This window comes from Mustela lutreola, chromosome 12 (genome assembly GCF_030435805.1).
Source record: "Mustela lutreola isolate mMusLut2 chromosome 12, mMusLut2.pri, whole genome shotgun sequence".
Classification (NCBI taxonomy): domain Eukaryota; kingdom Metazoa; phylum Chordata; class Mammalia; order Carnivora; family Mustelidae; genus Mustela; species Mustela lutreola.
In genome coordinates, this window is record NC_081301.1 from 965,322 (window position 1) to 976,463 (window position 11,142).

At 70.4% G+C, this 11,142-nt stretch overlaps 2 protein-coding genes across 10 annotated transcripts; both read right to left on the minus strand.

Moving 5' to 3' along the window:
- Nucleotides 1-656: 656 nt before the first annotated feature.
- PHPT1 (phosphohistidine phosphatase 1) lies at nucleotides 657-2,401 on the minus strand. Its single transcript, XM_059142537.1, has 3 exons — nucleotides 1,851-2,401; nucleotides 1,373-1,497; nucleotides 657-863 (listed from the first exon to the last, which is right to left on the minus strand). Exons 1-3 carry the CDS (start codon nucleotides 2,008-2,010, stop codon nucleotides 771-773), a joined length of 378 nt encoding a protein of 125 aa, XP_058998520.1. The 5' UTR covers nucleotides 2,011-2,401; the 3' UTR covers nucleotides 657-770.
- Nucleotides 2,402-4,164: 1,763 nt separating this feature from the next.
- Nucleotides 4,165-9,402, minus strand: AJM1 (apical junction component 1 homolog). Of its 9 annotated transcripts, none has more exons than XM_059142514.1 (4): nucleotides 9,170-9,401; nucleotides 8,666-8,840; nucleotides 7,396-7,479; nucleotides 4,165-7,320 (listed from the first exon to the last, which is right to left on the minus strand). In XM_059142514.1, the coding sequence occupies exon 4, from the start codon at nucleotides 7,259-7,261 to the stop codon at nucleotides 4,352-4,354; it is 2,910 nt and encodes a 969-aa protein (XP_058998497.1). In that variant the 5' UTR covers nucleotides 7,262-7,320; nucleotides 7,396-7,479; nucleotides 8,666-8,840; nucleotides 9,170-9,401; the 3' UTR covers nucleotides 4,165-4,351. The 9 variants fall into 9 exon arrangements, with proteins under 9 accessions (XP_058998497.1, XP_058998496.1, XP_058998498.1 ...); XM_059142513.1 differs by having other exon boundaries at nucleotides 7,396-7,551; XM_059142515.1 differs by having other exon boundaries at nucleotides 7,396-7,554.
- Between the last annotated feature and the right edge of the window lie 1,740 nt (nucleotides 9,403-11,142).

Sequence of the window (11,142 nt, forward strand, 5' to 3'; positions counted from 1 at the left end):
CATCGGTGACGTGTGGTCACAACAGCCCCTGCCCGGAGCGGCGACCCTGAGGCTCCCGTGGGCTCACAGAGGGCATGCGCCATGAGATGGCACCTGTGCTCACAGGGAGCCGAGGGGACGGGCACATCCAGCGGTACCTGGCCCTCCCCACCCGATACCATATCTGCTTGCCACAGCTGGTGCCCCACAGCCCTGCACAGGGAGAAGGGGAGGCGGTCTCGGGAGGGGGGCTCCCAGCTCCAACTCTGAGGCCTCAGCCATTTACTTGGAGAAGGAGCTGAGCAGGTGCCCTGGGACCTGGTCTTGGAAGGGGTCCTGGGTCACGTCACGTGTGACTGCCAGCGGCAGATCATGTGGAGACACTGATGTCCGCTGGCCCTGAGGGACCTGGTGCTACTTACTTGCGCAAGGGCTCAGAGTTTCCTCCCAAATGTCCTTGGACGTAGGAGCCACATGCGAGTCATCAGGCCATAAAGAGGGACAGCAGTGCAGGGCCCCCTTATCAGACCACAAAGGGCTGAGTGTGCACTGCCACTCCCTGGGGCCCCCAGATGTGGAGCCAGGTGAGGGGCAGCCTGCAGGGGCCCTGTTGTTTCCAGGGCCACCTCCGGCTCTCTGCCACACACCCCAAAACAGAAAAATCAAGACACACAGCATCTGGGCAACAGCACGGTGATAACATGTTTAATTCCTGTGGGTGAGGTAAGGTGGGGCACTTGGGCCAGGCTGGTGTCCTGGCCAGGGAGTACAGCTGGCCCCTTGGGCAGGCCTCAGTAGCCATCATCGGCCCAGGTGACCTCGTAATCAGGGTACATGGCTTTGATCTTCTCAGTGGAGATGGAGTGTTGCGCACGACCATAACCCTGGAGAGAGAAGCCAATGTTACAGACCCGTCCTGGCTCTGGGTGTCCATCAACAGCAACACCAAGCAGCCGGCTTGGGGGGCATCCCTGGGTGGAGCCAAACACAGCCATCCCTCCCTGCCTGCCCCGGGGAGCTCTCCTGCAGAAAGGTGGCTGCCATGGTGAGCCAGGGCGCTGTCCCAGGTGACGAGACAGATGGAGTCACCACTGCGGCTTGGAGAAGGAAGAGGGAGAGGCTGCTGTGCTTCACGCCAAAACGTGGAGTGTCTCCAAGAGCTGGGGGACAGTGACGGCCCAGCCAGGCCTCGTGTAGGAACAGGACGGCCCCCCAGGGCTGAGGGGCAGGCAGGGGCCTCCCTCCCACTCCACGTGGGAAATGGGCAGGACACTGGAGGAAGGAGTCAGCAGCTGACACAGCCCAGAGACCCCAGCCCTGCAGGCCTCCTGGGGGTAGGGCAGTGGGTGCTGGTGAGAGCTGGTCTCTGGACCCGGGGCGCCTCGGGGCTCACCATGGAGTAGCCGTACACGTGGATCTTCTTGTCCTGGCTCTGGTGAGAGATGCGCCCGCCTCCCAGGCACTCACAACTATAGCCCTTCTTCTGGATCTCGCCCGACACCTTGTCATAGATGTCAGCTGGGACAGGGAAGGCAGCTCAGCACCCGCCGCGGCCCCTGGGCGGCCAGGGCACCGGACGCTCCGGCTGGGAGCAGCTCCTTCCGCGGGAGAGCAGCTCCTCCACGCTGGGACGCCACGAGACGGAGGAAGGGGTGCACCCGGGCAAGGGCGCTGGCACTAGGAGACGGGGGTCGGGCCACGGCAGCCCCTTGCCCTCCAGGACCCTGACTCCCCTGAGCCAGCTCAGGGTCAGACCTGGCACAGGATCGCCTCGCGCCGTCAGCCCCGCCCCGCCCCGCCCCGCCCCGCCCCGGCCCCGCCCCCGAGCCGGCTGGCCCCGCCCCGCAAACGCCCTCCGGCCCCGCCCTCACCATGGTACTCGGCCCACTTGTAGCCGCGTACGATCTCCTTGCTCTCCCCGGTCGGGGCCTCGGAGGGCGGCGCCGAGTGAACTCGAATCAGCACGTACTTGAAGACGCCGTCGGAATCGATGTCCACATCGGCGATCCGGGCGAGGTCCGCCGCCGCCATGTTCCCTGCCGGCCGCGGCCCTTCCCCCCGCGAGCCCGGGTTGAGTCATCCCCGCGGGAGGCGGGCTCTGGGAGCCCGGGACCAATCGCGCGGGGGCATGCGTGCTGGGGCCCAGAGCCTCAGCCAATCGGGCCGCCCACCTGCAGCACGGCCTGGCCAATGGCAACCTAGCTCCTTGCACCTCTGCGGCCACGCGGGTCCCTCTTAAAGGAGAACAGCGAACCCGGAGTGGGTGGGGGTGCAACCCGGCCAAGCGGGCAGTTCTTTCCAGCGGGGCCTGGGAGGCGGCGTGGGCGGCGGGCTCGGGGGCGGGCTCCTCCACGGGGGTTCGGCGGCCCGCGAGGCCCTGACCGCTCCCCGTCCCCTCACCGCCCGTGTCCCAAGGCCTCCCTCCCCGTCCCCCACCGCGTCCCGAGTCCTCCCTCTCCCTCCTCCCGCCGCACCCCAAGGCCCTCCCCGTTCCTCCCCGGCGCCCAGCCCACCCGGGCCGCCCTCCCGGTCCCACCCACGCCTCCCCCGCCCCCAAAGAGCAAGCGCTGCCACATTTGAGTTGTTTTACTTGGTTCGAAAGCGTTCGGCCCTGGACATAATCCCTGTCCAGGGTCACTCCTGGCCAGCCAGCCCCCGGGCGTCGGGCGGAAAGCTGGGGCCCGCGGGCAGGGGGCACGGCGGCCGGGCCCGGCAGGCCGCGAAGGCGGGTGGGGCGAGCTGGGCCCGTGGCCGGTGCCCACGCGCCGGGCCGAGGCGGGCGCGCGGGCGTTGTGGGGGGATGGGCGGGAGTGCACGAGGCGGGGGCGAGAGCCGGGAACAGGGGTTAGGGGGCGCTCGCAATTCAACTGATGGTCTCTTCTGGCCGCGACGGGGGTGCTGGGAGCCCCAGGAGGGCTGTTGCGAGGCCCGGGGACTACGATCACTCGCCCTTATGGAGCCAGGGCGGTGGGCCAACGAGTGTGCGCTCCCGGAGCCGAGCCGGAGCCGGTGCCGGAGCCGGAGCCGAGCCGGAGCCGGAGCCGAGCCGGAGCCGGAGCCGGAGCCGAGCCGGAGCCGGAGCCGGAGCCGGAGCCGAGCCGGGTCGCCAGCCTCGCGTCTCCAGCGCACGGCATCGGGCGAGGCCAGAGCAAGCGCGCGGGGCGTCCGTGTAGTCAAACCCCCATCCCTCCGGTGGACTCCGCCCTGGTCAACTAGCTCGGTACGGCGCCCGCTCCGAACGGGGAACGTCCAATCTTTTTTGTCCTCCCTACGTTGGCGGCTCGGAGCCCCTTCTGGTCCGCCTCTGCGGTCCCTCCCGCTCATCCACCCTGCGCGTCTTCTCCCGCCCTCCCACTCTGCCCCGGCACCCAGCCAGGAGCCTCCTGTCCGTGTTGGGCAGACAGACAGCCTGACTCACGCCCTGCCAGGACTCCGCTCTCGGCTGGATCCTGCCGGCGTCCGCACCCACGTCCTCTTTCCCCCTCCCGGGGGGTCCCCTCCTCTGTCTTGGTGTCCTGCGCCACGCCTGAAGACCTCCGGGTACCCCTCCATTGCTGCTTGTCCCAAACTCTCCTGCGAGGGCCCACGACAGGGCGGCCGGAGGGCGGGCAGCGCCGCCAAGGTGCGCGCTCGGGGTCCCGCTGTGGTCTCTCTAGCCCGGGCTTGAGCCAGCGGGAACGGGCCGTGCAGGGCCCCCACTAGCCTTTTCTGCTCGGGACACGAACACACCGGGACTAGTCAGGGTGTCCTCCAGAGAGGACCGGCCTCCGAGCAAGGGGAGACCCCAAACCACAGGAAACGGGTGGAGGCACGTAAAAGGACGGGATTAGGCTCTGATCTACCCGGCCTGGGGAGGTTCCCGGGAGGCATCGTGGGCGTCAGGGAATGGGCTGACCGGATCTCTGCGGTGGGGTCTGCAGTAGTGACCCGTCCTCTTGAAGGCAGGGCCGGGCGGCCCTCAGGCCCACCCCGCCTCCCAGCGGGGAGCACCAAGGGGCCGAGGACCGGCCTCCGGGGAGGCCCCAGGGCTAGCTGGGGGAGGGGGAGGGCAAGGCGGGGCCTGTGACCTCCAAAGGGAGGGGGTCTGGGCGGAGCTTGTGGCGAACAGGTGGAAGACTGGCGGGGAGCTCGGCTCGGCCTGAGGGGCTGGGCGGGGCTCCCGGTGGGCTGGGCGGGGTCTGAGTAGGCAGCGGGGCTCGGGGACAGGCCCTCGGTGGACTGCGCGGGGCTCGGGGTGGGCTTGGGGTGGACCGGGCGGTCGGTGTCTGAGTAGACGGGGCGCCGCTCGGGGGTGGGCCCCACGTGGACTGGGCGGGGTCGGAGGGGGCGGGCCCTGAGCGGGCTGGACGGAGCCCGGGCGCTACCCCGAGGCTCACATGATGTCGTCCAGCAGGTTGGCGCTGGCCACCCAGTCCAGCGCGCGTGGCTCGGAGGCGGCCATGATCATGCACATGAAGGGGCGGCCGGTGCGCCGGTCCGTGGGGTAGATGGTGGTGGGCGTGAAGCGCCGGTTGGCCTCGACGAACTCGCAGAGCTGCTCGTAGACGCGCGGGAACTCGTGGCGCAGGAAGACGCCGCGCAGCCGCAGCTCGCGTTGGATGTGGATGAAGGCCACCTCGCGCGCGCGCCGGCCTGCTTCGCCCTCTTGGTCCAGGCCGGCGGTGCCGGGCGGCGGAGTCAGGATCAGCGTCTCCATGTCGGGCTCGCGACCCCGGGCCGGGGGCGGACGCGCGGGGCTGCCGGCGGCCAGCGCCACCTTGGCGAACTTGCGTACCGTGGGCCCAGGGCTGCGCGGCGCGGGCGCGGGCCGGCCGGAGGCGCCGGGGGGCGCGGCGCCGGGGCCCACGGCCACCGACACACTGAGCAGGAAGCACTCGGCCGGCTCGTAGAGGCGCCCGGCGGCCGCCAGCTCGCGCGCATAGCTGCCCAGGGGCGCCGCGTGCGTGGCCAGCTCGCGCAGGGACAGGTAGGTGGGCGACAGCAGCAGCCCCTCGAGGCCGAAGCGCAGGAAGTTGTCTGCGGAGCCCGGGCTCGGGAAGCCCAGGAAGAGCACGCCGCGGCCGCGCGACAGGAAGCCGACGCGCGCGATGCGCGAGAAGGCGCGGTGCACCGGGCCGCTGTCCCGGCAGAACTGCAGCACGTGGCGGCACACGCTGCCCACGCGGCCGTACACGCAGCGCGCCTTGTGCGCGTCCCAGTCCTCGCGGCGGCACAGGCGCGAGCAGTAGTAGGTGTAGCAGCTGTGGCACGACTTGAAGTAGAGGCAGGCGTTGAACATGGTCTCCGTGCGCCGGCAGCGCGCGTTGGAGCACGTCATCAGGTCGTCCTCGTCGGCGCTGGGCTCCGGGGACGCGTCGGCCGCCTGCCCCTGGCCCGCGGGCTCCTCGGCGCTGCCGGCCGACGCGGGAGGTGAGCGCGGCGCCAGCGCGGGCGCCCCGGGGCCGGCGGGCCGAGAGTCCAGCAGGCGGCGCAGGTGGCGGCCCAGGCCGTCAGCCGCGGGGTCGGGGGCCGGGCCGGCGGGGGGCCGAGAGTCGATGACCAGGTCGGTGATGAGCTCGTCCAGCTGCTCGAGGCTGCGCTGGCGGCCACCCGTGGGGCCTTCCGGGGCGGCAGGCGGGGACCGCCGCGGCCGCCCCCCAGGCAGCTCCCAGCCCCTGGCAGTCGGACGCTCGGCGGCGCGCAGGTCGTTGTCGGTGATGGTGATCTCCGGCGTCACGTACCAGTTGCGGCCCAGGCCCTCGCCCGCTCGGCCCTTCTCTGACAGTGACGTCTCCGACAGGGACAGCGCGGCATAGCGTCTGGGCGAGGTGGATAGGTTCACCACGACGGGCGGACGCCGGCCTTCGGGGGATGTGCCCCGCGGCTCCCGAGCCTCGCGCCCCAGCAGGTTCTCATAGCTGCGGCCGCGGCCCAGGGGGTCCTCCCTGCGCGGCCCGGGCGCCAGGATGTTGTCCCAGGAGCGAGAGTAGTGGCGGCTGTCGGTCACCAGCCGGGGCGGGCTGGTGCCGGTGCCGCCGTGCCAAGAGGCCAGCACCGCGCCAGAGTCCTGGGGAGGCACGACCTGCAGGGTGCGGTAAGGCCGCAGGCCCCAGTCACCCCAGGCGGCGCTGTTGCGTGGGTGGGGGTAAGTCCGAGCCAGGGCGTCGCGGTCGCGGTACCGTCCGAAGTCCTCTGTGTAAAAGGGGCGGAGAGGGGGGTGAGCCCGGGCCTCCTCGGGAGCATAGCGGGGGCCGCCGTAGACTCGCGCCGCCTCCGCATAGTAGGAACGGGAGGGCGGTTCCTGGACCGGGAAGGCGCGCACTTCCCCCGCATAGTAGCCCCCGCTGCGCCTCGGACTGGGCACAGGGGGCTCCTCGGACGGGAAGGGCCTGACGTAGTAGCTGTCCAGCGGCGGCCCGGGGCTGGCAGGAAACCCGCCAGGGTGGCCCTCGGGTTCCTCGGTGTAGAAGAATTGGGTGGGGCCCGGCGGCGTGGCGAAGGGCAGGCTTCGGCGCTCCGTGTAGTCCCGGTGCCCAGGCAGCGGACCGTCACAGTACAGCGCCCGGGGGTCCGCGCAGTACGTGTCGCTGGGGGTGGGCGTGCGCGAGAGCCCCATGTGGCGAGGCCCGGGCACGGTGAGGCCGTGGAACTGGGGGGCGACGCGTGCCCAGGGCGTGGTCTCCGCGGGCCCGCAGGACCGAGAGCCCCGGGCGGTGTGCTGCAACACCGCGTCGTCAGGCTTGATGTCCAGGCGGCAGCGGACATGGGGCGCGGGCCCGGCGGGCGGCTCCGGGGGCGCGCAGCGGCCGGTGGTGGCGCAGAGGGGCGCCATGCGGCCGGGGCCGCCCCGTTGCGGCTGCAGCTTGATGGGGTGCAGCTCGTTGGCGAGCGCGCGCAGCGCGGGGTACGCAGGCTCCCTGTGCGGCGATGCCTCTGCCCGCGCCGTCCGCTGGGCTTCCCGGCCTCGGCGCGGCAGCACCGGCGGCGAAGCGGGCGCGGGCGCCAGGCCCGGGGCCACGCGGGGCGCACTCTTGGAGCGGGCGCGGCGCCGGGACTCGCCGTCGCGGGGCCGGGTGCGCGGCGCCGCAGGCTCTGGGGGCAGCGGCTCTGTGCGGGCCTCCATGGGCGCCCCGTCCAGCGCCTCCAGGAAGTCAAAGCTGCGGCAGTGGCGCTTGTTGAAAGGCGCGGGCGCAGTAGGCGGGCGCTCACATGGCGAGTGCCGCGACGCGGGCCCGGGGGCCGCCACTTTGATGTCCTGGTACACGGTCGACACCAACAGGTCCGGCGGGTCCGTGCGGGTCATCTTAAAAGAGGTCCCCAGGCTGGCGGTTGCCGCTTACTCTGCCTTGGGGGACTTTAGCCCTGGTGGGAGATGCGGGTCAGGGTGGCCCCTCTGCAACCCAGGCCAGGTGACACCCCTGCAACGGCCCCACTTACCTGGGGTGCAGTGGACGCAGCAGTCCTGGCTGCCGGCCTTGGCTGAGGCCGCAGGCTCTTGCTCCATGCCGGCGTCAGGAGCACCTGCAGGAACCCAGGTGTCCAGCCACTCAGGTCCTGCCGCTTGCCCCTGGGCCCTCCCTTCGGGGCCACTTTCTGCTGGGATGGAGCCAGTCAGCCAAAAAGGCCATGCTGTTGCTGCGGTCCCCAAGCTCCTGCCCCCATATCCCTGGATGGTCCCTCTGCTCCCAGTAGTGACCCTTGGGCAGGTTGGGGTAGAGAGCCTCCTCCTGGGGCAGGAAGGAGGGAGGGGTCCCAGCTGGAATGACTGCTCATGTGAAGCCTTATTTACAGATTTCTTCGGAGGAGCTGGCTTCACAAGACCCTGGTGACTGAAGCCCCTCCTAGTGCCCAGCGCAGAGCAGGCCCTCTGATGGGGCAGGCGAGGGGGACTCCCGGGGCCCCAGACTTCATTGGCTCTGCACAAAGTTGCTGAGGCTCCCTACTCACTGGCTGGCCAGGTGGGCCATGGAGTCCCTCTTCCAGTTCCGCAGTGGCTGCTGCACTGGGAATGGTCGCCTGAGCCAAACCCCAGGCGTGAGGCCCCAGTGGGCACTCATGTGGGCCCAGCAGGTTCTGACCTGCCCCACTTTGAACCCTCTGTGTGTGCCCAGGCCAGGATAATGTCCCACAGAGGGCGTACCTGGGCCTGAAAGCCCCCATTCCTTTGCAGAAACCTTGTCTGATCCGCAGTATCTTGGGGTGGTTGAAACCCACCAAGCTTGTTGGGGTTGTCACGACAAGGACTGGAGAGTACCCCCCCAACCCCTGCAGCTTTGCAGCCTGTGCCCTGCAGCTGGGAAGCCAGGAACCGGCTGCAGGACCACGTGGGGGCGTGAGCCACGAGCTCATGGCCGCCCCTCTTCCCCTGAGCGGCGCACCAGGCCAGCCCGCAAGCCGGGGAGGCAGGGTGGTGGGCGGGTAAAGCCCCCCTCCTTGTTCACTGCTTCTCGGGAGAGGGCCCTCTCCACAGCGGCTCAGGAAGGCTCCATGGCAACCTGAGGTCCCTCTACCCCCGCAGTGGGGGCTGGGCTAGGGTCCACCCTATGCACTGGGCTAATGTTCATGCTTGGGCCACCGGCCCAGCTGCTGCCCCCGGGGGCTGGCCCGGTTGGGTCAGGTCTCTGGCGATGCTGGCGGCCCCTTCCTCACACCAACGGGCAAGCGTGCCCCAGGCTGAGTGAGGGCAAGCAGGGGGCTGGGTGCTCACCTGGCAGGATCTCTGGCCGCCAGGTCGACCCTCTGTGTCCCAGGGGCTTTCTGCCTGCAGGTCTGCTCTTCTGGGTCAGGGCCACGGGGCGTCGGTGTCTGTCCCATCCTAGCCCTGCGCCCTCCGCTGTTCCGTCCCTGTCCACAGGACTGTCCCCTTCTCACCCCTTTCCATCCTAAGCTCAGAGCCAGGCCGGGATTGGGGGTCTGATGACACGGCATGACGCTCTGCCCCAGGGAAGTGACAGCCCAGCTCTGCTGCTGCGGGGGGTGAGGAGCTGGACTGGGTGACGCCCCTCCCCTTGGTCATGGGGCCGGTCGGCCCTTGCGGGGGTCCCAGGCCCAACGAGCCCCTCCCGCGGCCCTCCCCGCCGCACAGCCCTGCCCCCGCCCTGAGCGCCTCGCGTGGGGACCCGCTGGTGTAGCTCCGGGGCGGGCCCCCAGCCTTGCGGGTGCCCCCCGCCCCGTGATAGCGCCCGTGGGGCAGCGGCCGGCGACCCCTTACCTGGGCGCTGCTTCCCCGCCGCGCGCGCCCGGTGGGCTGCGCAGGCCTGCGCCCGCTCCGCCTGCTCCGCCTTCCCGGCTCCGCTCCGCGGCGTCCCCGGCACCGGCAGAAGCTTCGAGGCAGCGGCGCGGAGGCCGCCGGCCGCTCAGTGCTGCCCCCGCTGGTGGCCGGCGGGGCTGCACTTAAAGGGGCCGTACGGTGGGCCTGGGACCCGTGGGGCCCAGCAGCTGTGTTGGTGCTGAGTGCCGGGTGACACGCTCTCCCTCACGTCCAAGGTGCAGACCTCGGGTCCAACCGGGGTGGCTGCACCCAGGAGCGCCCTGCTAGCCCCGCCCTCCAGCCGTATACCCACCCCCCACCCCCGACCCGGGCAGCTGGTGGCTCGATGGTGGCCTTGGAGCCCGGCCTGGAGGAGACCCAGGCTCTGGCTGGGGCCGCTGACAGCTCCCGGAATTCACACCTCCGCCAAGCCCTTGCAGGAGCAGATGGGCTGCTCCCAGCCCCGCTGGCCTCTGCTTTGCCGAGCCGGAGGCGCCAAACTGGCAGGTACCTGGGGCCAGATGGGCACGGCGGAGCGTGGCCCGCAGCCTCCAGTGTCCAGCATGCTCAGACTCTCCGGGACAAGGGTACACTGCTTGGCTCCCTGGGGGCCAGTGTCTGGGTGAGTGGAGGGCTGTCACCACCCTGCACAGGTCTGCACGTGGCCCACTTCTGAACCACAGGGTGACATCCACGTCTAGCCGCCCAGCCCCTCCCAGACACGATGCTGAGCCGGGACACAATCTGACTTGGCAGAGGTTGGAGTCATGGATGCCCTTGGCTCCTATGGGCAGAACCTGCCCTGTTGTGGGTCCTTTAGATTCAGGGCCCTGAGCAGGTTCACCTCCCGTCGGCCTGACTCCCCCCCCCCCACCCCCATGGTGAGCAGCCTCCGACAGGCAGATGTCCTAGGCTGGGGGCTAATGTCCCTAAGGGGTCCTCTGGGTGCCTGGCCTTCAGCTGGGACTGCTGTCCTGCATCCTCCAGGGTACAGAACTGTCTGGCCTAGGCCCAGGGGCTGGGGAAGGGGAGGCTCTCCGGACTGAGCAGGGAGGCCTGGCTTTGACCCCCCCTCCCCCTGAGTGCATGGTTCTCCTGGCAACTGTGGAGGTGGCAGGTGGGGGCTGGGCGCCGGCTGGGCCTCAAGAGGATGCTGGGCTGAAGGCAACAGGCAGGGTGGCTGGAACAGGGCAGCGCCTGCCGGAGGCCAGTAGGGTAGACAGTAGAGCAGAGCTACACTTGCCCTAGGAAGGCCGGGAGTCCACAGGAGTTCCTGGGCACCGCTGCCCAGCCCTGACCGAGGGGGGCTGGGACAGGTGCGCCAGGCCACGGCTCGGGCAGCCGGCCTGCACGAGGCAAGGCACACCTGGGGCTGAGCCTGCTGGGAAGGCCTCTGTGGACGCCCTCCCTGGGCCTCCTGTCCGGGGGCAGCTGCCCCTCGGGGGGAGGCAGGGAACTCGGGACCTTCCCACCCACCCACCCGGGGAGACCTGAGACAGATGGGGCGGGGGCAGGAGCCGTGGACAGGGAGAAGCAACACAGACACACAGTAAAACAGGAGAGCTTTATAGTCGGAGTGGAGCGTTGGAGAACGAGAGAAACTGTGAGGACCCCCCGGCCTGGTCGGCAGCAAGCCCAGCGCAGGTGCAGAGCTGGCCCCTGGGCCCCCGGGGGAGAGCCAACCGCGGGGAAGGTGCCAGTGCTGCCTGGCGTCTGCCCCCCATGCCAGAAGGGGCAGGAAGCGGAGCCCACCTGTGGCGGGGGGGGGGCTGGGAGAGCGAGTGCGCGGGCTGGGGGCAAGCAGGAGCCAGGCCAGTGACGAGGACGCACCCCGCCCTGTAAACAGCCGTGCGGCCTCCTGGGCCTCAGTCCCATCCCTGAGAAGCGCTGGGGGCCAGCTGCCCGCAGAGCCCCGCCCACAGGCCCCTCCCTGC